Raw genomic sequence first — 24571 nt, 5'->3', positions numbered from 1 at the left:
TTTTTTGGCAAATAATGCATAGCAGGTTTTTCCAGTTTTCATATATGGCAAGTCATGAAGCTTTTTGTACTTCATGAGTGCATACAGAACTCCTCACAATAGAGAAAATTTGTTACTTTTATCTAGTGAACATAGGAAGAAGAATTGTATACATTTGGAAATTGAGTGTTTTCTTTGTTGTATTTTTTCTCCTTTCCTTTCTTTTATTTTTGCAAATAGTTTCCATGCCCATGTAACAGTTTTAATATTAAATATTACTTTAGCCTTATGCATGTTACCAATGGAATGTAGTATGTGGACGTGCTCTAAAACTGATGCTGATGACGACCTGCTAGCAAATGTGCAGTCACTACAGAATCAGCTGAGGAGAACTGAAAAAAACCTACAAACTGTAGAGAAAGAGCTTTCCAGGTATGAGCATGTTTGGGAAGGAGAACCTCCTGTCTCTTGTAGTGTGACTCTGTCGTATTCCATGTGATGGATTACTGTGTTTAGCTCCTTTTCTGCTTTTTGTTTGACTGGTCTTTATGAGCAACCTAAGAAAGAAAAAAGCAGTAGTGACTTTTTGCTCTCCCTCCAAACCCTAGTACAAGGGAACATTACGGCCACTGCTTCAGTGAGGTCCCAGATGTCCCTCTGGAGGACTTTGTACAGCCCAATTACGATTGCCAAGGCTTTTCCAGCTCTAGGAAGAATTCTGGGAGAACATCTCACCAGGATTTTCAAAGAAAATGCAACGTAAATATTTTTCTTCATTACTCATTTTTATTACTTTGGCTTCCTATTCTTTACTATGTTTTTGAACATTTTTGGCTGCTGGGCTTGGAGTAGATACACTGTAGAATGGGGCAATGATGTCAAGGAAGCTCCTTAAACATTGTATCCCTTGAGTACATTGCTGCGGGGAAGGTTCTGCTTCTCCTTTCAGTACCTGAGGCTTGTGAGAAAGATGGGGACAAAGCTTTTAGCAGGTCCTGTGGGATAGGACAAGGGGTAATGATTTTCAACTGATTTAGATTAGATGTGACAGGTGTTTTACTCATGAGGGTGATGCAGCACAGCCACAGGTCCCCCTTCCCAGGAAAGATTCAAGGTCAGCTTGGTCAGGGCTTGGAGCAAATTGATCTACCTCAGGTTGTCCTTGCTCATTGCAAGGTGGTTGGAGTAAATGACCTTTAAAGTTCCCTTTCAACCCACACTGTTTTTGATTCTATGATGTGTTTATATATATATTTATATATATATACAAACATTTTTATGTCTAGTCTTACTCTATATCCACAACTTTGGATAAAACTGTGGAAGAAAATGAACAACTTCAGGAGCAGTTGGATGCCCTTAATGAGCAAAATGCATCTTTGACTTCTCAGAATCACTACCTGAAGAACAGAGTGGAAACAATGAACTTTGAATTGATGCAGTCAAAAACAAAAGTATGTATCTTTAGTGTACCCCAAGACACTCAGTGACCATGATTTTTGAGTTTAGAATTCCAAGCAGAATGTACTGGGTTTTGTCGTACTTTAATCTGTTTAATATTTAGTATATATTTCATAATCAATATTACTCTTGGACAGAATAGTTTGGAATCTATTTCTCCATGGGCAAAACAACTATATTAATTATGAATTCCATCTACTTATGTTCCAAAGTTTAGTCTAAAGACACTAAGCCACAAAATGAAAAATACATGACGAAAGAAGATAGTTTGGCAATGCATTTAGTACTGTACATTCATGTGTCTGAGATATTAATGGGAACAATAATGGCACAGAAGTGAATTGTCTAGGAAATGAAAGTAGTTGATCTCTTAGGTTGGATTAATATTGCTATTTTGAAAAAAGTGAAGATGAGTTAGGGAATATTGTATCTAATAAATCATTACTGATTTTCTTTACACTTGTCTATACAGGTTTATTTCAGGACAACTGTGTTGTTTTATTTGGTTCATATATGATATTAATAAAACATAGCTATGCTTAGTGGATTTTGTTTGAGAAATGTTATCTCCTAAGCAGTACAAATAAATACATAAACAAAATATTTGACTGCCTGGCACTGAAAGAAGAAGTACTTGGATATAAACTTGGGAAAAGCAAGAGACAAGGTCAACCTACAAAGAAATAATTTTGCTAGACAGAATAACACACTAGAACTGGAAGGAATGTTAAATGAGCAGAAAATTTGAGTTAAGGTGGTGTAGATGAACAAACATAATTTACAGTGGGTTAAGAGCACTGTCATTCAGTAAGCAGATTGTTCTTCTTTTTCTCACCTGTATACGTGCAAATGTTAATGAAACCCTAAATACGTTTGTATTTCAGATTTCATATCTTGAGGCTGCTTTAGCTACACATTTAATCAGCATTCCGAAGTTGAAAGAACAGATTGTAAATTTGGAAGCAAAAGTTTCAGCTCAAGATAAAATTCTGAAGTAATGTGTACTTTTAAATCAATATTTTATTGTTGTCTTCCTGCTCGTCCAGTCTCTTTTTAGGGATGACATAATTTCTGGTACTGTGTGGGTCATGTAATCTGAGGTCTGAAACTTCCATTTCAGAGCCATTTATAGGAGGAGGAACATAGTTTAGTTTGTGCTGAATGTACTTCAAGAAACTGAGAAAAAATAATAAAGACTGGTGAAAGCAACCAGTTTGTAACGTGTGCTGAATAGGAATGTGCCCTTACAGCTGGGTAGGGTGATTGTTTGCTACGTGACCACATATATACTCTTGTAACATACATAGCATACATATTTCTGAACGTGACCGTGTTCTTTGTAACATAAAGGATTCTTTCTTCATGAATACATTAATCAAGGCAAATGGCCAAATAAAACTGATATAAATGCTGTTCAGAGGTGTCAGGAAGACATACCTGGTTGCCTTACAACCTCATGTTGTGGAATATTCAATTAATATTTCAGTAGTCCGTCTTCACAAAAAAAAAAAAGAGTAAAGATACTTATGTTAAATTTATATTTTAGTGTTCTTTTCCAGTCACACCTCTTGGCAGAGAAAATATGATTTCCATGATCAGAGCTCAAGACACAAAGTCAGCTCTCTGGTCCTTGGCAGCTGTGACACCTGGTGCCTATTGATAAGTCTTAGATACCACTCCAGACTGCAGACATACTCCTGGGGAGTCTGCAGACTATGGGTGCTCCTAACCTAGCTTTGAGAGTTATAGCATGTTTGTCTAGCACTTCTGGAACATTGTATGCACTAAAGAACAACAGCAATCTATTTTCTTTACAAAAAGTTCTTATTTTTTATTATGCTTTGTTTATTTGCTAGAGATGCAGAAGATAGACTAGGTCAAAATCAGAAAATTGCAATGGAAAGAGAACACACATTGGAAAAATATCAAAAGGGCTATAAAGCTCTGAAAATTGAGTTAATTGAACAAAGCAAGCAAGGAAAGAGGTAACTAACTAATTTTAATAAATGGAACATAGAATAATAGAGCATAATTGTTTATTTCCATTGGCAGGGCTTTGCTTTGTGGAAACAAATTACTTTTCTGTTTTAGAATGTTATTTTTTAAAAAAAAGGGGAAATTCTGTGGTAAGGTACTGATTATTTAAATGGGCATATTTAAAATCTTGAGATCAGCTGGTAGTTGCAGGCTGACTTTAGTACCAATTTATCAGCTGTTTTTTTTCCTTCAGAATGCATGTACTGCAGTGGAAAGCTTAGTGTCCAGAATATATTTTTCCTGAATTATGTTTATGTTTGTCTTGCAAGAACCTGCAGTGTATACTCAGCAGCTGGTATTCAGCAGTATTCCTTGGTGTGAGAAAATGATAAAGAACAACTTAATCAAGAGAACATTTTTGTGTTATCCTTAATCTTACCTGTCTGTGTGATTCTGTTGAAAAGGGTGCTGTAATTCCATCTCAATCCCCATTTCCCTTTCCTATTGCCTCCTTTAGCCTGGTGGCTCTGTCACTGCTGAGAGGGTTAGGGAATTTCACTGTTGGAAGTTGCTATGAACACTCCTATCACCTCCAAAATGTAATGTTAAAGAAGTGAATGGAACAAATAAAAAGATCCCTACCTTTATTAATTTAACTGCATTACCTGGGGCAAAAAATGACATGAATTAATGGCTTGGGAAAGCATTTCTTGAACCTTTTAAATGCAAACTCTTTGTTTGACTGTTTCCTCTACCCATGAAATTACCTCTAACCTTCTTATGGCAAGGAAACCTGAAATACTGTGGGGCTTGCACTGCTGGTTGAAGAAATGTTTTGCTTTATAATTGCTGATCCTTCAGAGCATGTGGGGTTGGAACTAGCTGTACTTAGTTACTAGTTGTAAATGTAAATATTTTTGTACTTCAGAAAAGCTGAGCTTCTGCCAGGTGTTAAGTATGATGGTATGGTTAGTATCAACAATTATTATGGTTTACTTTTAATCATTAATTGCAACAACTTGCAGGCAAACTGAAGTGCTTTAGCCTAATGCTATTTTGTTGTTCTGAAATGCTCTTCTCCCCTTCTCTGGATACTTTTGCCACCTCCAAATGGGCACTGGTCCTCAGACTGAGAGACACGGATCTGAGGGTTGGCTGTACTTAGAAGAGGCAGTGCCCCACGCCAGCCCCTCAGTGAGCAGCAGGAACTCTTGTGTGCTCATATTGGCTGTCCTGAACAGGCTGCACACCTGAGCTGTGCTGAGCTTACTCTGCCAGCTTCTTCCCTAATGAGTAATGACAGGGGAAGGGGCAGGGGTGTGGAGTGATAGAGGGAAGCAGTGGGGAGTCTGGGTTGTTTCTTGGAGCAGAGTCTCGTGATATCTGGGGCTTGGAAAGTTGGAAGAAGAAAGGAAGTACCTGGAGCAATGACTGTAGTAGTTGTTTTTAGTAACTGGAGAAGATGGTTACATTAATGGCTGGAGTTTGTGGGTTTTAAAATTGGTTTGCATCTTTTGCTTGGCAGAGCACAACAGCAAAGAAATGAAGCTTTGTTGAATGTGGAGGAGCTGACAAGAGCTTTCACGAAGTATAAAGCAGAAATAACTGAAACATTAGAAAAGGTGAGAGTTTTTTCTTCACTTGTGTTTGCCATGATGATAAAACATTTCTTCTAAAAGGCCAGGCAGCTAATAGCAACAGGTTCATCAGTGAGTCAGTTGTTTCCACTTGCTGGTGGCAAAGTCCTAAAAGAGATGGGACAGGATGAGCAACTGTTTGTAGTGATAAATTCAGTTCTGTAATTTTACACTGTCTTTGCACAGTCTGGATCTTTGGAGTCTGCATCTTTGCAGTATCCTAATACTGCTGCTGTTTCTTATGTCTCCTGCTTGCCAGCTGGGAAATTTACATTTTAAAAATACAAGATCCTTTAAAAACTTTTTCCTCCATATATATAAGCTGCTCAACGAAACATGTGCTGAAGAAGAGCTAAGATGAAAATGAAGTCATCTCCCAAAGTTCCAATGATCAGAATTGTTAATTGTTCCTGCCTTGTGGGAGGAGAAAATACAGTTAGCTCTTAGAGAGATTTTTGTTTTGTTAGACTTCTTTCCTTGTGGAACAAGGTTGCCAACCACAAATGTACCCTAAAATATTAAGTTTTTGTTTCCTAAATGACAGAAAAAGAAAATTTCTTTGCCTCTCTCCTCTTCACAATAGTGAGCAATAGTATTATCTACTGACTTATCAGAAAGAGCATATTATTTTTTTTTAAATAGCCTCTTGACATGGAAGCTTAGTTTATTGTTGTACAATAATGAAAAAAATTGCTTTTTAAGGCTAAAGCTGAAGAAGTAGTCTTGGGAGAACGTTTAATTAATTGTGAAAAAGAAAAAGAGAAGTTGACTGAAAAGTGTATCAGCTACAGAAAGGATCTAGACATCCTAGAAGAGCAGCTAAGGTAACACAAAGGCTTTTAAAAATTCTCTGCACAGTGTTTTTACAAGAACTTGCATGTAGCAATTGTCACTGTGAATGTTCTGCTCAGTTCATATAGTTCAATACATTCCTACTTACTTTCTGTAACGAATTTTTAAACACTTTAATCCCATGTGCTGCCCCCTGTTCCCAGGAAGAAGCCCCCCCAAGCCTTCTGGGGAGCTGATTCCTGGGGCCTCTGGCTGCTGCTGAGGGCCATGGGCTGCTCTGCTGTGCTGTGCACCCTTGCTCTGCCCTGGGTGTGCCCTGCACTGCCACCCCTGGGTCCTGCCTGTTGCACACCACCTTGTCAGTCCCTAGCTGCAGTGAGGGATACTCTTGGCATCTGATGGGGAGGCTGCACTCAGGCCTCAGTGGAGGTTGTGATGCTGACTGCAGCTTATGGAACAGTCAAGCCTGGTTTTGACTGCTCTCTGTCCCAACTCCAACTGCTACAAGTTTTTATGTTTCTTGTATGTTTCATTTCAAGCTGAAGCCCCCTTTTTCTCAGAAGTTCTTTGGTAATTCCCTCATTGCTTTAATGAAGGTAGACAACCATCAGCTGATTGTCTTTAGAATTGTTAGGTTTGGACAAACACCTGCACAGACATTTTGGGGTTATTCAATTTACATGCTTTGTCCACACTCACATTCCTGTCTTAATTGTTCTTCTTTAGGCCATTTTGGCAAGAGCGGGTAGTGTATGAACACCTTTACACTAGCTTGAGTCTCCTCAGTAAGTCTCTGCCCCTAGTAATGAAAATAGCTTTTATATGTCTGTTTAGGCAATTAAAGGAAGAGAATCACAACACAAAAGAAGAAATTAAAGCTCTAGAGGCAAAGAACACTGAAATGACATCAATGCTGAGTCAGTCTGATCAGAAGATCATCAAGCTTGAGAGTGAACTTTCTGAAAAAGAAGTAGTACTTGAAGAGAAAAATGCCCTACTAAGTGAAAATGAAGAGCTGAGAGCACTTACTGCAGAGCAACAAAACCACTTGAAATTATGTTGTCAAGAAATAGAGGATTCAAGGAAAGAGCTCAACATACTAGAAACCATTATTTCTCAGTTGTCTTTAAGTACACCTGAAGAGGTAGAGTAACTGATGTAGTCTTAACAGTGTATTATGTTTTGAATAATTTTAAAGATTGAGTTGTCCAAACTTTTAATATCCTGGTATATGTGTCTTAAAATTTATATGCCAGTGTAACGCATGAATTAAGGATGCTATGAAGCAATAAAAGGCTATTTTTTCATTGACCTTTGTTTTCTTTTAGTTTAAATGGCATCATTTCAAACACCATCTATTGAGTTCCTCAGCAAAAGAAGCTACCTCTGAATCTTGTGGTGAATCAAGTAAACCTTTGATTGCAGACTTAAGGTATAACTTTCTGGTTACTGAACTATGGCAAGACTGGGCAGATAATAAGGTGCTATTAGAATTTGTATGCAGAAAGAATGTTAAATAGCTGTCTCCTTCTTTATAACAGCATTAAACTGGCAATGAAAGAAGCAGAAATTCAAAAGCCTGGTGCAAACTTAACTATCTGTACTGGAGCTGAGCATCTTTCTAACGGTATTGAAGAAAACAGCAAGTTATGTGACCTGGAAACAGAGCCTGTGAAATTGATCAGAAATCCAGGAGGTAAGCTTGCTGACATAGCTGTGCAGTTCTATCTTATTAATCCACAGAACAGAAATGTTCTGCAAGGGTTCAAGTTTGTTTTACAGCATGTATGCTTTGTTTGAACAGGGAACATTTTGCCACCTTGGAAACTGTCGTGTTCTCCAGACACAATATATTTCTTTCTTTAGCTGCTTAAGTTACTCGTTCAGCAATAGCTGAGCTAGGAGTTGTGCTGAAATGGAACCATGTATTTTTTTCATTTTGCAGATTGTGCTAAAATCTCTGTATTTTTGTTGACTCTTTTCTCTGTATCCTGGTGTTACAGTGTTTCTCTGATTGCTTCTGTCATTACTGCTAGGACTGCTTCCTTAAAATTACATCAGGGCACCTATATGATGATTGTTTATTTCTTGGGGTTTTGTTGGGATTTTTGTTTGTTTTCGTGAGTCACTGCATTCAGTTACATTATGGGTTTGCATGTTTTTTTATAAATTAATCTTAAATTTATTTTTTCTACTTTGAGAGAGGAGAAAATGTCAACAGTTGGAACTTATAAGCAAACAGTTTGAAAAGGTGAGGCAAAAATTCCAGAAAGAGATAGAAGAGCTACACACTAAACTGATAAAAGCAGATGATGAGAATTCTGCCTTGAGGACCAGCATGGCTCAAAGAACCAGTCAGTTTCAAATCATACAGGAAGACCTATTGAAGAAGGCTTCAAAAACTAGTAGCTTAGAGAGAGAAGTAAGTTTTAAATAGCACTGAAAAGAATATGCCACTTTTTCTTCAGTTTGGTAATCAAAGAGAGTGAAGACAATAGTTGTGGAAAAATTGCAATTGCCATAATAATTTTAAAATCTGATTAATTTGAGAAAAATTTAAACTAAACTTTTCAGCAATGAGAAAAGCTTAGCAATCTTAATTTGTTAGTTGTCAGGAATACTGTTTTAAAGCTGATGTAGTCAGTAGGCTTTTCTGCTACTACTTTGATTTGTTATGTGGAAAATATGCACAGTCTTGTTGCTTTGGTATGGTTGAATTAATGGGTAATCCTAGGAATCAGGTTGAAAGAACAGTTGTATTTTTCCTCATTAAATGTTACTGTAGTTGCCAGAGATGAACATCATTACCAGAGAGTCACAAAAGAAAAAGTTTAAGCTTCAGCTTTTCTTAGGGTGAATAAATTAAATTGTTAATGTTTCCATTCTGGTGCTAATGTGTTTATAGACTTCAGCATAATGGGCTCTGTAGTTATTTCCTAATAATGAATGTAAATGTTATAAATATGTAAAGCTATTTCACTGATAATTAATTGGATAAATTGTAGGTAAATTGTCCTAAATCTTTCTCTGTAAGTAATAAAATATAATAGTTCAACAAATAAAATAGTTAACAGTTTATTAAGAATACTATAGTAGCAGCTAAAATGGAATTGGTGATAAGAAAGTGCATACAAATATTTGACTAAAACTGAAACAGCTGTCTACATCCTGTTTTATGCCATATTTAATTTCAGATAAGAAAGAAGTCTTCTCAGCTTTCTGCACTTGAGAAACAGTTGGAAGAAAAGACTATTGCTTATTCCACTGCTGCAGAAAGAAATACAGAGTTGGAACTGGAGCTCATGGTAAAATGTTCTCAGTGAGAAACCACATTTATTTAAACAGACATAAAAGTATAACTTGACAGTAGTATTTCCTGTATTCAAAATGTGTGGACTTTCAGATCTGCTAAATAATCTGTGCAGATTTTAGGAACACAGGTTTTAAAAACAGAATCTTGTTTGAAATAAAACATCCTTTTTTCCCTGCCCTTGAATGTGGCAAGTCATTAATGAACATGTTACGTTTTCCTTGTGGTCACATATGCAATGAAGATCTGGCCCTGTTGATTTGCCATTTGTTTCAGTGAAATACATGTAGATTTGTAAATTAAAAAGTCTTCAAATGGCATTTTAAAGATTCCATCTATCCATATGAACACAGAATTTCTTTTTGTCTTTGTCAGGAGTTATCTGTGCCATAATCCATCTTGGCAGACACCTTGTCTCTCTAGTGGCTGCATTTACTGACATTCCATACCTGTGGTATAAGTGTGATGTCCTTCGAGATGACACGCTCTGTGTAACTTCAGAATTTTGTTTGTTGTTCCTTTATGAAGTCTTGAAACCAGATGATCAAATAGCTTAATATCACAGCTAAATGTTTTTATTAAGTCCTTTTATTGTTGCCACTTCCCAGGGAAAAAACAGATGCATTCATGAGCTGGAAACAACTATCAGTGAAGAGCATGAGAAAATAACTTCTGCTTTTGAAAATGAAAAGTTGCTTCACCTTGAGCAGCACAAAGAAATGGAGAAACAAATTGCTCTAGTAAGACCTTTATTGTGTGGTAGTATGTATGAGTGTTATACTTGGTAACTTTTTCTTATATTAAGCTGTCTTGTAATTTCGAGACACAGCCATTAAAAAAGTATGTAAAAAGATCTTTCTTCTCTCTACATTCCCTGATTTTACTACATTTTCCATCTAACTAGCTATACAACTTTCCCTCTGAAATATTCATATCCTGTTCAACTGAAGAGAAATAAGGACTTAGGAAGAGTACTCTTCTTTGCTCCAAACACATAGGAAAAAAAAAGTATAGCTTTAGTGCCTACTGGGTTTAAAGCATGACAGCTTCTAAAAATGTTCTCATTGCCTGAACCTCTGCCAAACTGAGCCTTATGAGCATCTGCATTCAGGGAGAACTCCTGGGGGTTTTTCAGTCTCTAGAGAAGAAATGTTTCTCCATGTGATTAGAAATATAACTGTGACTATTTCTAGCTGTTTAAGAAACTTCTCATCTTTTAATAAAGAATGTATGCATGTCTTACTGTCTTGGCTGGTGACAGACAATTACACTCTGTCTGCCCTTATTCTCCTCTGGAATTAAGATATTAAGTGCTTGGGATTTCTTGATAATTTTTAGACTGTGCAATACTGCTGATGGCATTAATGTATTTAATTTTCACTATAAAAATGATGAGTGAATAGAACTGAATCACATATTTAGATTAATACATTTTTATTAAAATAATAAATTGCTATTTACTTATGGACAGCTTCGGACACAACTGGAGAAGAAACATCAACAATTCATTGAACAAGAGAAAATAATATCTATTTTACAACAAGAGGTTATACACAAACAGCATCACATTGAATCATTGGATGTGCTGCTAATAGGAAACAGAGAGGTAAGGTTGGCTCTTGACTTTCTTTAAATGAAAATCAAGCAAGTGACTAAAAATAATGGAAAGCATAAATACATGGAAAAACTGGGGGTAATGAAAGATGTTTATGGTTTTGCTTCTTAATTCTTGTTTGAGTAATCTACTGAATCTAGTGTAGTCACCAATACTGCTGCTACTACTATATACTATTTAGTATATAGTATATAATATATACTACTAGTTACTACTATAATCTATATACTACTATGTACAATTTTTAATGACCTTTCAGTATTTTCTGTCTTCGCATTCTCTTTATGCCTCTGGATTGCCCCTCGGGGACAATCTCTCTAATGAAAGGAAAGAGATCTGGATAAAGAATGATTGCATCAATCCTCCACTATGTGGAAAACCAACAGTATTCTAGTATGATAATGTTTTATTCCTTTTAATAATGCCTGCTGCTGCAGAATATGAAGAGACATCTCTCAGCAACCAAATTCACTTCAGAGTATTATGTACACAAATATATTATGCAAGCAATTGTGTTTTAGATACTGATTTGCATTTTTTTCCTGATTCTGATTATGAGTTTTTATTGAATTACTTATAACTTTATAACATTAGGTTAATGTTCTGTAATATTTGTATTTGGCTCTCTTGAATAAAAATATCTGTAAAAACAGGAAATGGAAAATCAAAATGTCAAGAAAGATCAAGGATTGAAGATGCTGGAAAGTCAGTTAACAGAAGAAAAAATCAAAGTTAGTAAGATCTCTGTAATATTCAAATAATAGTTTGAAAGTTTGCTGTAACGGTGTATTTCCTTTTATCTTTAATAGTAGAACTGTTTTATATTAATTTTTCTTAAGTAAATATTCCAGAAGTCATTTATCTGAAGTATTTACTTTTTATCTGTTTCATTTTATTTTTTCTTTTTTAATTAAAAGAAGTATGGTGAAACCTACAATAAGAGATTATGCAATGCATAGTTGCTTAATGCAATCACTGTAGTTACAAATAGGGCAAACTTGTGCTTATTGTACTCTTAAAGTCCAACATTTTTTCATAGAGGAAATGTTACATATGCTTTTGGTCTACATATGACATGTCTTTTAGACATATGTGATACTGTAATGTTGGTCCTGTTTTTAGCCATCTCTAGCTCTTCCTAGTGTTTGCCTGATAAACATTTTCCATGCAACACTTGTAACAGGATTGTAATAAACCAGGGCCATGTGTGGATTTACCCCAGGCAAGTATTAAATCTTCAGGATATACTGGGGACTTGGCTGTTCTCATGCTTTTTCTGAGCTTGTGTAGGACCAATTTGCTATCCAAGTGGCTTTGCAGTATTTGGAATGGTTTCCAGAGACTTAAAATTAAGACACATAGTAATTTCTCTCCAAAAAGCTCTTGAATCAGCTGGGGACAGAGATACAAAGTCCAACATAGTTTAGAAAACTGTCAGTCTGATTGCAAAATTGAAAAAATTAGACATTCTGCAACTAAATTCGGCACAATTCTTATTGATGAGAAATCCTAGCATTGAAACCAAATGTTTAAGAAAAGCTTTATTACTATGCCTTAAGATCTCAGGGTTTGTTTGTTATAATTTTTACCAGTTCAAGGTTATAAGGTATTTTTAAGAGATTACTCAAACCCAAATGAGCATTAAAAGTGTAAAATAGGTTGACAGTGTTGACACTGCTCAAAGCTCTTCCTTTCCCATTTGGTGAAACTCAGGCACTGTCCCCCAGTGCAGAAAGGGAAATCATGCTGCTTGGTAACTTTTTGAAAAGAATTTTAGTAAGATCTGAATGGTTTTGTTTTTAAAACATGTGTGCCAACTCACCTATGATGATGACTCCAAATTTATTTATGCAGTTCTATATGTAATGAAAAATGATGGATTAATGATTTGGCATTGACCCTATGTTTTTAAATTCTAGCTACTGACAAATGCTGGCATATCTTCTCATAACTGATAGTCTCATCTGATATAAACACAGTCTAAAGGATAATTTTGAATTTCACAAATAATTTCAATTTTTGAAGATTATTTCAGTTTTAAAGTTTACTATAATCTTCCATGACTGTTTTAATACTCACATGATAAAAATGTAGCTTTTCTGATGTTTTACACAAAGCTGTCTTTTAATACAGTTTTTAGACCAGTTAATACAAACCATGCCATACAATTTGAAATAATCTATTGCATTCACCTAGGTACAACAACTTGAGTCAGCACTAAAGGTATGTAAGGAAGAAGTTGCACGGTATTTGAGTCAGTCACAAGAAAATAAGGAGATGTTTGAAAATCAGCTGAAAGAAAGGTCTGAAGAGGTAACAGGTTGTTTTATAACTCCTCTGTATTGGAGAGAACTCTTGTTATGATTGATTTAATCTAAAAGTTTGGGAAATGACAGCCAAAATTTGCAACAGGACATGTGGATGGGAAGTAAACGGGGAAAATGATACATTTTGTGAGGGTAAAGGGGAAATCGTAACTCAGAAACATGGGGTAAGTTAAGGGAAAAGAAGCACTAAGATAAATTAATTGTTGAAAGAAGTCACAAAATCAGAATAATGTGAAACAAAACATTTATTGTGGAAAAAATTGAGAGAGGACCATTGTAATATAAATTTAAGTGCTCAAAATTGATCTATTTTTCAGCTGTCTTAATGGGGAAGAAGTCCTGGGCATTAAAAAATGCTTACTTCTAGACCCTGAGTTTTATCATACTTTCTGCTACTACTTGAAAGTGAGAAAGAGTTAACTTTAAGTATTAGAAGGAATTTTTATTTGTGGGTGAACTAATTATATAGTAGGCTGATCATGTCAGTGCTGGCCTACCTGCTGAGAGAGGCTTTAGTCAAGTGGAGGTTGCTGGACCCGGTACAGGATTAGCTTGATGGAAGTTGTGTGGTCTGTGTCACACGTAAACCTGTGATATTTACTGCTGCTTCCTAAGCCCTAAACCCTGCTCTTCCTATATTGCATATGAAGGAACTGGATCCTGTGTGAAACATCAACATCAAGAGTAGAAAGTGAGGCTTTATTTTTTTTTCAAGAACACTCCCCCTTTTTTTTTTTTTTTTTTTTTTTCCAGAACAGTTCCCTCTGGCATTCACCACTGAGAAACCAGATTAGTCAACATAAAACAAGTTAGGCACTCAAAATTCTATTTTTTATTGGAATGAATATTGTCATACAAGCAAAAAGAAATAAAGGGGAGGACTGAGAACAAAATCTCAAGGGGAAAACAAGGACTTTCTGAGAAATAAAGACTGGCAGAAAGAAAAGTAGTTCTAGCTAAAATCTGCTATGTATGTTTTTAAAATAGTGACAAGTTATGTTTAGAAAGCAAGAATCAAAACCTGGGACTGACTGAGAAGTTACTACTTTCCTCACTGAATAGAGCATAACTCGATGAATTATGAGATCTTTTGTGTACTGTTGAAACTGTAATGCAACTAAATTCAGACCCAAAAATTTTATTTCATCACAAGTGTGATTCTGTGTTCACTAAGAGAGAATAGCTGATGCAATTGCAAATAAAAATGTTTTATTGTAATGGGAAATAAATGTCTTTTTAGCTTCATTATTTACAGAAAGAAATAAAAATTAAAGGTCAGACTATTCAGGACATGAGTGAACAAAATATTCTCCTGCAACAAACTTTGCATCATCAGCAGCAAATGTTACAGCAAGAAACTATTAGAAATGGGGAGTTGGAAGATAATCAAATGAAACTTGAAAAACAGGTACAGTATGATGAGAAGTGTCTACATATATAGAGAAAATTAAATGCCTTATGTTTTCATAATACCTATAAAATCTGAATATTTCTTTGAATCTGAGTTGATAATTATTTTTGATATATCTAAAATAAAGAGTTTAGTGGCTTGTTTTATCTTAATCCAGCTTCTGAGCTATCAAAAATTCTAGTTAGCATTAGAGTAGCATACTTGGAAAATCAAGCCCTAGACTGCAGGTAAGTATAGGTGCATTTAAATTCAGAAAGTTGCATCTTGTTACATTTAGTAGAAATTATTTGTCTTTCACATGTGCAAAGTTTGTTTTAAATTGCATACAGACTATAAAGAAATCCATTGTGTAAAAGCTCTCCCCATGTGAGTTGCAAGACAAGAATGTGTATTTCTTTGGTATGCAATTTGAAACTACTCTTTAAATGTCATTTTCAATAGGTATCCAATTTGGAAAAAGAGCTTCAGAAGCAGAAAGCATGTGCAGAAGATGAGTTGAGAAAGATGGAGGAGAAACTGTGCCTAGCTGCTCAGGAAGCAGATTTAAACAGACAGAAGGTGGATGAACTGAATTGTACAATCAGGTAGGTTGAGTGTAAATGAGAGGTGTATTCTGCACATGGGCATATGGATCAGAACACTTGCTGTCTGAAATGGTGGTCAGCTGTGAGCTTACACTTCAGTCTCTCTGTGAGCATAGACTGGAAATCAGAAGGGAAGCTTCTGACTAGCAGAGGCATGACTTTCTGGAACAGTTTTCCAATGGAATTAATGCATGTCCTGGCAACCTACTTAGCCTCAAGATAGCACTTTATAAAGCAGCTCAAATCATAACCATATCAGCTTGCCTGTAATTGTAGATAGTACATTCTACAGGAGCTTGTTAGTCTTAAAAAATATAGCTTTGATTACAAGAAAAGCCTACTTAACATGACTTTTATTTCTATTTTATTCACAAACACTTGTCTTAGAGCGTGTTGCTCTTTTTATTCCTTGGCTCATTTTATTCTGGTTGCTTCTATTAGACAGATTCAATTGGAAATGGATCAGTGCAAGAATGAACTTACTGGCATGGAAAAAGAAGTAGTGCAATTACAACAAGATGGTGCAAACAAAGCACTGCAGATAAATCAGTTGGATATCACTCTGGAAAAAGCAAGATCAGAGCTCAATAGAAAGGCAAATAAGGGTAATTTGGCTATTTTGTTTCTCAGGCTTCCTTTAATTAAACTATTCCCCTGTATGTATTAGACATTTTTCCTTCCCTCCCTTTCATAATCAAGTACATGAGGGTCAAACACTGATAATCTTAAACCCAAACAAAACCAGACCCAAATGAACAACACCCCCACAACCCAAAAAAATCACAAACATTTTTCACATACTTTTGCAAATTCTCACTTTTGTGGTATATACCTTCACCCCAGCTGAAATACTGAGTAGTTTCCATGTAAATTGGTAATGCAGCTTATTAATGTAATAGTCAAATGAGGCACTTAGCTTTAATAAAGGCATATGATATTCAAAAAATGCAGCTCTTTGAAACAAACAGAAAACCCCACAAGTCTGTGGAAATAACAAACATTGCCATCCATCATCTTCCATTTAGTTTAATTGTACCATTGTTTTAAGCCAGAGAAATACCAGCAATTCTGTTTGCACTTTTCCTAGCACTACACGGTCAGTTACTACACTGTGTCTGCACTGGCTCCTTGGCCAGATGTTTTTAGATATATCCTTATGTTTCAGGTCAATTGTTGATTATGAACTGAATAAAATTAGCAAATACTTAGGTACCATAAACATTTTTTTGTGTAAGTAATCACTGTTTTTCTAGATTGTCCTAAAAAATAGTGATACTGAAAATTTATTATGACCACAAGTGCTACTAGATAGTGGTGTTGCATGAAGACCCTGATGTACTGATGATTAAACATTCTCTTTTGTGGTGTGTGTGTAAAATAGTGACTGATTTTGAAGATAAGCTGCTTCAAAGTGAGACTTGCCACAGGAAAGCCTTACAGAAAATAGCAGAACTGGAATCTGCATTACAGAATGCCTGTGGGGAATTAAAGATCACTTTAACACAGCTTCAGGAGTTGCAAGGTGCATTACAGAATGCACAGGGCTCTCTGGAGGAAAAGAATATTGCTATCATGGATCTCACAACTGAGCTCAGGTGAGCTGGTATCTTTTCTGTCATGAAAACTTAGTTATGTTGGTTATTCCTTAAGAATAGCAAGTAGTTTGGGTGGGGTTTTTTAATGTTCTTAGCAGCTCTCTATAATTTTTAGGTGGTTTGTGGCCATTGCGTAACTTGATACTTGAGATCCTCAGCTCATTTTTAATTTCGAAAAGTGGTGCTGAATTCTTTTTGGGGAATCCTGTTTTAATATTTGCTGAAATTATTTTTGGAATCTTAAAGCTGAGAAGTAATAATAAGAATAGTCAAATTGTCCAGTTTCCTTTCTGACCACAAATTAACGATACTTTATTTTTTAAAGAATCCTGATATAGCCAATTAAATAACTTGAATAATGAAATTACTAGGAATTCCCCACCTGGAATATAATTAACAGAATTATTCTCTTTGGATTGGTTTCCTTGCAATCAATTCACCTTTAGGGTAATATGCTGTAAGTAAGTAATAGATATCATGATTTTCAAGCTGGATATTTGAAGCTAAGCAACTGAATATGTATTAAGCAATTAAATGCATGAGAATTTCAGGTATTGCAAGGATGAAATTGAAGACAAAAAGCGGGAACTCCTTGACATGGACCAAGCACTGAAAGAAAGGAATTGGGAACTGAAACAAAGAGTAGCTCAGGTGAGATAATTTTTAAGCATGTTACTGACAATTATTCCTGCTATATAGGAGATAACTAGGTTTGGTTGCTTTGATGTATTGTCTCAAACTGTACTGGTTCCTACAACCACAGTGCTAACCTCAAACCAGCTGTATGTTGTTGAAGCCTTTTGTACCAGGAAGATCAGAAGCCTTATGCCATAACCTGTCCCAAGATTCTTCATTAGTGATAAAATTATGGGGCAGCTGTTCTCATCTTGATGTTTGCTAAGAGGAAGGAAAGATCTCTGCTGAAGGGTGCTTGGAGCTAATAGATTCCTTTCCTTGTTTGCACTGGAGTGTATCTGATTCACATTAAAGCAGCCTCTAAATATGAAATTGAATCTTTGTTGTGAATAAATTTCTGTAGCTCACTTGAAATATTTTCAGACTTTTGGTCTGACTTCATGATTTGATGCCCAATCCTGGGAAAATTCTGCTTCTGTCACTTTATTATAAGCCTCTTCCTGAAGGAGTTACCAACCTTTGTCTTCAAGAATATTTGAGGTTCAGAGAGAAGGAGTGGGGATTTGAATAAATCTGTTGAAAGAACTGACAAGTAAGAAGGTCAGATCTTGCAATGTATTTTTGCCACAGTACCCTGTGAACCATTTGAGGAACTGATTTTTTTTTTTTTTTTTGGTTGGTAAAATTTGGCACTTCCTAACAAGGTGGATTAGTATAATAAACCACACGTATTACTTTGAAAAGGATAACTAGGTTTGCATTATGTGTATATGAGCACCTAACATATTCAGGTATGGATTTTTCCCAATTTTCCCCTTTTCTTTTTATGTTTAACCACTATTTAAATGAAATCACTAGGGTATAGCTTTATATTGACTGCTTGAGAGAATACTCTTGAGGCTACAAAGAATTAATTTCATTCACTTTGCTCTCATAGTTTATAATATGACTTCTTAAAATCTGCATATTAGTTCAAAATAAAATATTTCCTTTTCTTCCTTTTTTACTTCTAGATTACACAATTGGATATGACAGTTCGTGAGCATAAGGGAGAAATGGAGCAACAAATTATTCAATTACAGTGTAATTTAGATAAGTCAGAGTTGGAAATTAAGGAATGCAATAAACAGGTAATTCTTAATCAAAACCACAGCTTCCCTAGCAAAGGGCAGCTAATTCTATGAGAGTGTCTGGTCCTGGGACACAATAGCTGGCCACATTTAATCTAGAAGATAAAAACTCTTTTTTTATTGTAGGGAGAGGGAAGGAATGTACCAGTAAAAATAGATGTTTGTCAATTAAAACTACAAATTTTGTACGGCTATAACAGTGCAAAAACGAAAACCGATTTTCACTTGATATGATACGGCTCCCAAACTGCTCTTTTAGTAAAGGAAAATGTAGACAAAATAAAAAATTGACAGAGGAGTCCAAAGTCAGGGTTAATCCTTACAATATTGGGGAGTTTTGTTTTGTGTGTGGGTTTGTTTTTTTTTTTTTTAATAAAATTGTTCTGACTTTGGTATAATATTGGTTGTGATTTAATTACATTTTCTGTTCAGATTAAGAGCTTAGAGAAGAAACTCCAGCATTCTAAAGATGAGCTTCGTGAAAAAGAGTTTGAATTGCTCCAGAGAGATCAGGAAATAAATCAGCTGAAGAAAAAAAAATGAAAGAAAACAACATAGCCTAGAAGATCTTGGAAAGGTAAAACATACCTTGGATAGACAACAAATTATCAATTTTAATGTCATTACTGTACTGCCTAGAATAAATTATATGGTGTCTCTTTAGTGTGTCATTACTTCTCCCAGAATCACTGTATTCTTTATCCCCTAAAGTGAAACTAGTTTAATAATTTTAAAATTACAGATTTAATGGCAAACTCTTAATTGTCTGTTTTCTGTGGAGAAATTTGTTTACTGATTATCTTTAGGGACCTGATTTTCTGGCTATGGAAGATATGGTCTTCCTTGAAATGAAACAAAGCAAAATGCTGTATGATGAGAGCTTCTTATGACTTAGGTACCTATCTTGTGAGAATTATTGCATCAAAGACCACTAAGCTTGTAGGAAGGAGAAGTGAGAATTTTTTGGCATAGTGAATGGGAGCTTGTGGAGGGACTCGAGAAGACAGCTAATTTGTGAATTATGCAAATCTTTGGTTTGGTGCATGAATCAGTCTCTACAAGGACAAATGGGATCTGAAATAAGCAGGCTTTCTGCAGAGATAAGTTCAGTCAAGGATGATTCCAAGCTAGAGCTAAACACCGAAGCCAAGGTGGCCTCTGCCACTTTGGTTATGCTGCATTTATGTGTTTGTTTCCCTGGGGTGAGGTATCAGAGAAGCCTCATTTGTGGGAACACCAAAGGCCTTTGGTCTGTATTCTAGATCATGAGGGTTTGGCTGTGTCACAGATCAATATGAAGATTGTTTCACTGCAAATTAAAGCAACGTCAGCTCTTCCATCTTGAATTCTGTTAGATTATTGATAATGCTCTAGAACAGGACAGTGGCTGCTGCTACCTTTCACACATATCATTAACAACTTCTAACTTTTCTTAAGGGATGATTCTGAAAGAAAGAATTGAAAGAATTGAAACAGCTTGCCCCTGTACAGCTTGCCCCTGTACTACTGCTCACTAGATTCTTTATTTCCAGACAAACTGTCTTGTTTTTGTTAAGGAACACCAGATAGAAAGAGGCCTAAGAATGCTATAAGAAAGGCTTTGAAAATAGACCTGCTCTGGTCATGTTCCTTCCAAGCCTTGGGATAAGGAAATGAAATTTTATTTTCATTGTAGTGAAGTAGATAAAAAAACCACTGGATTTTGGAAACATTCTGTGTAAACCATGAAATGTGTTGCAGGGGGCTTCTGACTCCATATAGAATATTATATGGTTCCTTCTTTGTTTAAAAATTAAGTATAGTAACATAATGTAAGAAAACACTTTCTCCATTAGTAACTCATTGCAGACTGATTGACCAGACTTCCACAGAAATTTTCTGTCCTAGTTCTACAAAATAAATTGCCTAATCTATTTAGGGAAAAGGGGTGGAGAGGCAGTGTGTATGTCTTGCCCAGGGGTACAGTCTGTCTCATTCTTTTTCTTCTTAATACATTGCCTTCCTTGCTTATTACAGAAAATATATTAGTTCAGAGAAGGAATTGCTGGTAGGGTTGATTTGTGTTCTGGTCCACTCTGTTCCTTTGGGACTCATAAAATAACCAGGTCACAGAGTTTTCAGTTGATTCATTCTTTGTTCTTACTGTGCTTCAGTCTGCAGTGAAGATTTTGTAACAATACAGCACTCGGCTACCCTTAGAAACTGTAAATATTCCAAATAAAGGAACTGAAAATATCTTGCTGAACATTAAGAATGGCTTTTTTCATTTTTCTGGGAAATTGAAATAATTTTCTTTATTAAAAAAAAAAGCAGATTGGATTTACAGCAAACCAATTTTTTGTGACCATAGTTCCTTCTGAAATGAGAAGTAAAATTGTATTAAAATGAAGTAAGAAAAAATTATGCATAGCACAAAAAACTAGGAATTACTGTACTAATCTTCCATTTGTTAGCTGTAAGCTGCTTATATGCTACTTACAAGTGTTTCTGTACAGTATGTATAGCATTCCTCATAAAGAATAAGCACCCTGCTAAGCATGGATGGATAATTAACAAGAACCTTAGTATAATATGATGTGAAATAGTAGTGGCTGATAGTCTCTTGTGGTGTTCCAGCACTAGCTATTGTAAACATGGCTGCTGCATATCATATCCTAAAGACACCTAAAACTCTATTTTTTCTATAAATGAGTAATTAGATCCAGCATATTCACTTGTTTTTAAAAGGAGGGGTAGGGGTAGTAAAGCTCTAGAAACAAACAAAAACCCCCTAACCTCAAACATGCTGTGTTTGGCCGCATTTGCTTCTATATGCATCTTACATTTGTTTTGCTATTTTCCTTGCTTGGTGTTGGTGGACATCATAGGCTTTTTCCCTCTTGATACCTTGATACTGTTGATGAGGTTTCTACAGACACTTCCTGAACTGTTAGCAACTTAAGAACAACAGTGCAATCCAACATGAAACCTTAAGCCTCATGGCAGAGGACTTATTTCAAAAGACAGTGCTCATTTAAACTGTACAAAATTTTTACAAGGATTTGCAAATGAAAATTTCTTCTCAAAAATATTCTGCATAATGTTTTCCTTATCTGCTGGAACTTAGTATGGTATTGGAAAATTTGTAAGTTGTGCACTTTGAGAAAGCAAATGCACTTCAGTTACAAGAAAGGTGAACAAAAATGCATTAATAAAATAAATTAGAATTTGAGATGGCAGCCATGGACTTGAGATCTGCTGTTAGTTTTCTAGAATGTGTAAGATAAAGTTTAATAATGAAAAGTAACATATTGGTACAAATGGATTTAGATATGGCAACCATATATTTTGTTTCAGGTGCAAGAACTGTGAAGGAAAGACTGCTGCTGCCCATTGGACAAGAAGCAACCCAAGAATGCTGTTGCTGCCATCGTGACTGCATTCAAAGAGGATGTTTTAAAGTTGTATTTCTAGATAAGGCATGTAGTTATTTGTACTGAAGCAGATGACAACTTTTTATTTTTCCAACTGTTATTGAGATTATTGCCTTCACATAATAACATATTAATTTATCTTTTATACTTCAGAATAAAATTTATTTTAAGTTGTAGGGATTAATTTCAGATGTCATCTTTTTCAAAGGTTTTTAAATTATGTACTTGTTTAATATCTCACTTCTAACTAAAAGCATAATGGTACTACTTTATTAGCAATTTTTGTTTGGGACTGTTTTATATTTTTTTGTACAAATGTAGTGATGCAGACACAACATATTATTAAAATGTACCTGTTTGTAAGATGTTCTGGGACACTGATTTGATCATAGACACTGGCAAAACCTGCTTGCTTTACTCCAAGCAGTATCTTTAAGATGCACAGGGTTGTGGGACAGGGCCATAAAGCTTGAGGTTTTTTCTTTTGATATTTTTAATCAAACAAAAATCCACACAAAAATTCCCATTGATTAAATTCACATCATAACTATGCATTCTCAAACATATTTATTTCCAGGTTTCCAAAAGTATGATGCTACATACATTAAGCTGGTATGAATGGCTAGTGGCCCCACTTTTATATTTACATGAGCATCAGAAACTGTAAATATGCTTTTGAGGCCTCAATCTAAGTCTGAGTAATGCACACATGATTTATGTGCATTAAGACATGTGAGTCATACTTCAGAAATCAAGTTAATAAAGTTATTTGATGTAAAGAAGAGGAAAAGAATTGAATGTATTTGTTTGAATACCAGGCCTCAGTTAAGTGTTTTGTGTATTAAAAGTGTGTCTTAGCCAACAAACCTATCTGAGGTATCCAGAAACTCTGCAAGTGGCAGTTTGCTGAACTCCTTGGGCAGTACTGGCTCTTTCACTTTATGTAAACACATTCCACAAATGTTCTACATTAAGTGGCTCTACAAAAGCAGCCACACATTCTGCTACCATTGACAAGTCAAGATACACTCATCTAAAGTATTTCTGCAGTGTCAAATTATTTATTCTGCTATTGTGAAAATTATGATGTGACAAAAACCACTGCTACTTACAGAAATAAATACACTGTGTGTTTTAAATCAAGCTATTTCTTTCTCTACATAACTGTAAAGGAAAAATCTTAGAATTAGGTTGACTGGTGCAATAATTGCAAATTATACTATTTTTATTTTTAGCTCTCTTTATGTACATCACTTTGCCTTCAGCCTGTAAGTGTATGCATCAAATTTCAGACAGATTTTTTAAAGCAGTGGAATACATAAGCCCTTCAAACTAGGATTTCAAGTGGAAAATATAACCAATCCTTAATTACAGCTGCATCACAACACTAATGGAATTCCACTAACTAGCACTGTATAAAGCCTCATTTGCTCCTCCTACATGCACTAAATATAAATCTGCATGAACAGCAAAAGCAATTTGCCTAATCTCTGAATCAGCTAAATAGCATTTGCACTGAAATTTTGTCTGTATACTAACTTATCTGCTTAAAACAGGGTCAAACCTGATAAATAAGTAGAATCATAATTATATTTTATCTTTAAATATTTTGCTATTTTGTTGCTTGCCTGAGAAGTTAAGGATTCCACTTATACTGTTCAAGCCAGTTTATTTCTTTTGGAAAGGATGGACTTTTTTAAAACATAATTTCAGTTAAATATTTCTGTAGTGTCCTACTTTTCTTGAGTTACTAACCACTTTACATCTATGCAAATCCTGGAACACTAAGTTCATTCTTCTGAAGTGTGTTGCATTTACATGGGGTTGTTGAGTCTTGAAAAACATTTCACTGTGTATAATGGCATTGCAATTAGCTGAATGCTGTTCATAAGGCTAATTGCTTATTAAGGTCTTTCTTTTTCCTGTCACTCAGAACAGAAACAAGGGACTGATTTTCTTCCTGAATGTAGTATACCTACAGTTACAGTATGTTAAAAATTAATTGCGCTGAAGTGCCAGCCCAAATCCCCCTCTCTTTAATCCACAGTTTATATGCAAAATATTTTCTCCAAAACCTAGACATCAGGCTAGTTCTTATTTTTTTTTTTAATTTCTGATATGTCAATTGCAGAACCAGAAGTGTTGAAAGAGATTTTAGTCTTAGCAACAATGTAATGAAGCTGGTCTGTTCAACATTTTCTGTCAGCTCTCCACTGCAGCATGCTTGCTAACTTTCTCTGTTCTTGCTTGGGAGCGTTGCCAAAAGGAAATGTGAGGAGTCTGTCCAACAATTTGTCTCTTTCAGAATCCACATCCCATTTTGCAATTTGGGGTTTTTTTTCTGTAATGCCTATTAAGACTCTTATAATAGTAAGGCATCAGGGAAGAAATCTGTTCCTCAGTCTGTTGTAAAAGAACCAGGAGCGTGCTGTAGAGGTGTAGGAATTCTGAAGAGCTTTAGCAGAGGGATCCCACTCTGAGTGCAGTTTACTTTCCATAGATGTGAATGGAGGACTTAGCACTACAGACCAGTTGTAATTGTGGAAAGGCTTTTCCTGCCAGCACTGTGTAAGCTGGTTATTCTATTAAAAACAATCCATGTAGTTTGCAAGTGCCTCAGTTTACAGATTAATCAAATTCTGTATTAATCAGTTTTGATAATGCAGATTATAAGCACATGTAGGAGCATCTGCTTCTATTTTGT

The 24571-nt window shown here is 35.4% G+C and overlaps 1 protein-coding gene across 2 annotated transcripts; it reads left to right on the top strand.

Annotated features, from left to right (window-relative positions):
• Window positions 1–206: 206 nt before the first annotated feature.
• Window positions 207–23036, top strand: CCDC18 (coiled-coil domain containing 18). Of its 2 annotated transcripts, none has more exons than XM_053985423.1 (24): window positions 207–411; window positions 588–738; window positions 1266–1433; window positions 2325–2434; window positions 3297–3425; window positions 4943–5039; window positions 5757–5878; window positions 6681–6990; window positions 7175–7278; window positions 7388–7542; window positions 8048–8268; window positions 9041–9151; window positions 9765–9896; window positions 10628–10762; window positions 11425–11502; window positions 12968–12994; window positions 14339–14506; window positions 14951–15093; window positions 15535–15698; window positions 16475–16688; window positions 17240–17339; window positions 18338–18454; window positions 18887–19031; window positions 21791–23036. In XM_053985423.1, the coding sequence occupies exons 1-23, from the start codon at window positions 272–274 to the stop codon at window positions 18995–18997; spliced, it is 3207 nt and encodes a 1068-aa protein (XP_053841398.1). In that variant the 5' UTR covers window positions 207–271; the 3' UTR covers window positions 18998–19031; window positions 21791–23036. The 2 variants fall into 2 exon arrangements, with proteins under 2 accessions (XP_053841398.1, XP_053841397.1); XM_053985422.1 differs by having other exon boundaries at window positions 12968–13084; window positions 21791–23035.
• The last annotated feature ends 1535 nt before the right edge of the window (window positions 23037–24571 follow it).

This window comes from Vidua macroura, chromosome 9, assembly GCF_024509145.1.
Source record: "Vidua macroura isolate BioBank_ID:100142 chromosome 9, ASM2450914v1, whole genome shotgun sequence".
NCBI lineage: Eukaryota > Metazoa > Chordata > Aves > Passeriformes > Viduidae > Vidua > Vidua macroura.
Note: the sequence above shows the minus strand (reverse complement) of the source record. Positions and strands in the feature narration are given on the sequence as shown.

Excerpts from the sequence above, each read along its gene's own strand:
- CCDC18 (XM_053985422.1), top strand. The coding sequence starts at position 272 with ATGTTACCAATGGAATGTAGTATGTGGACGTGCTCTAAAACTGATGCT. Across the intron at positions 739-1,265 it reads ATTTTCAAAGAAAATGCAAC|TCTTACTCTATATCCACAAC; the intron begins GTAAATATTTTT and ends TTTTATGTCTAG. Across the intron at positions 10,763-11,424 it reads TGCTAATAGGAAACAGAGAG|GAAATGGAAAATCAAAATGT; the intron begins GTAAGGTTGGCT and ends CTGTAAAAACAG.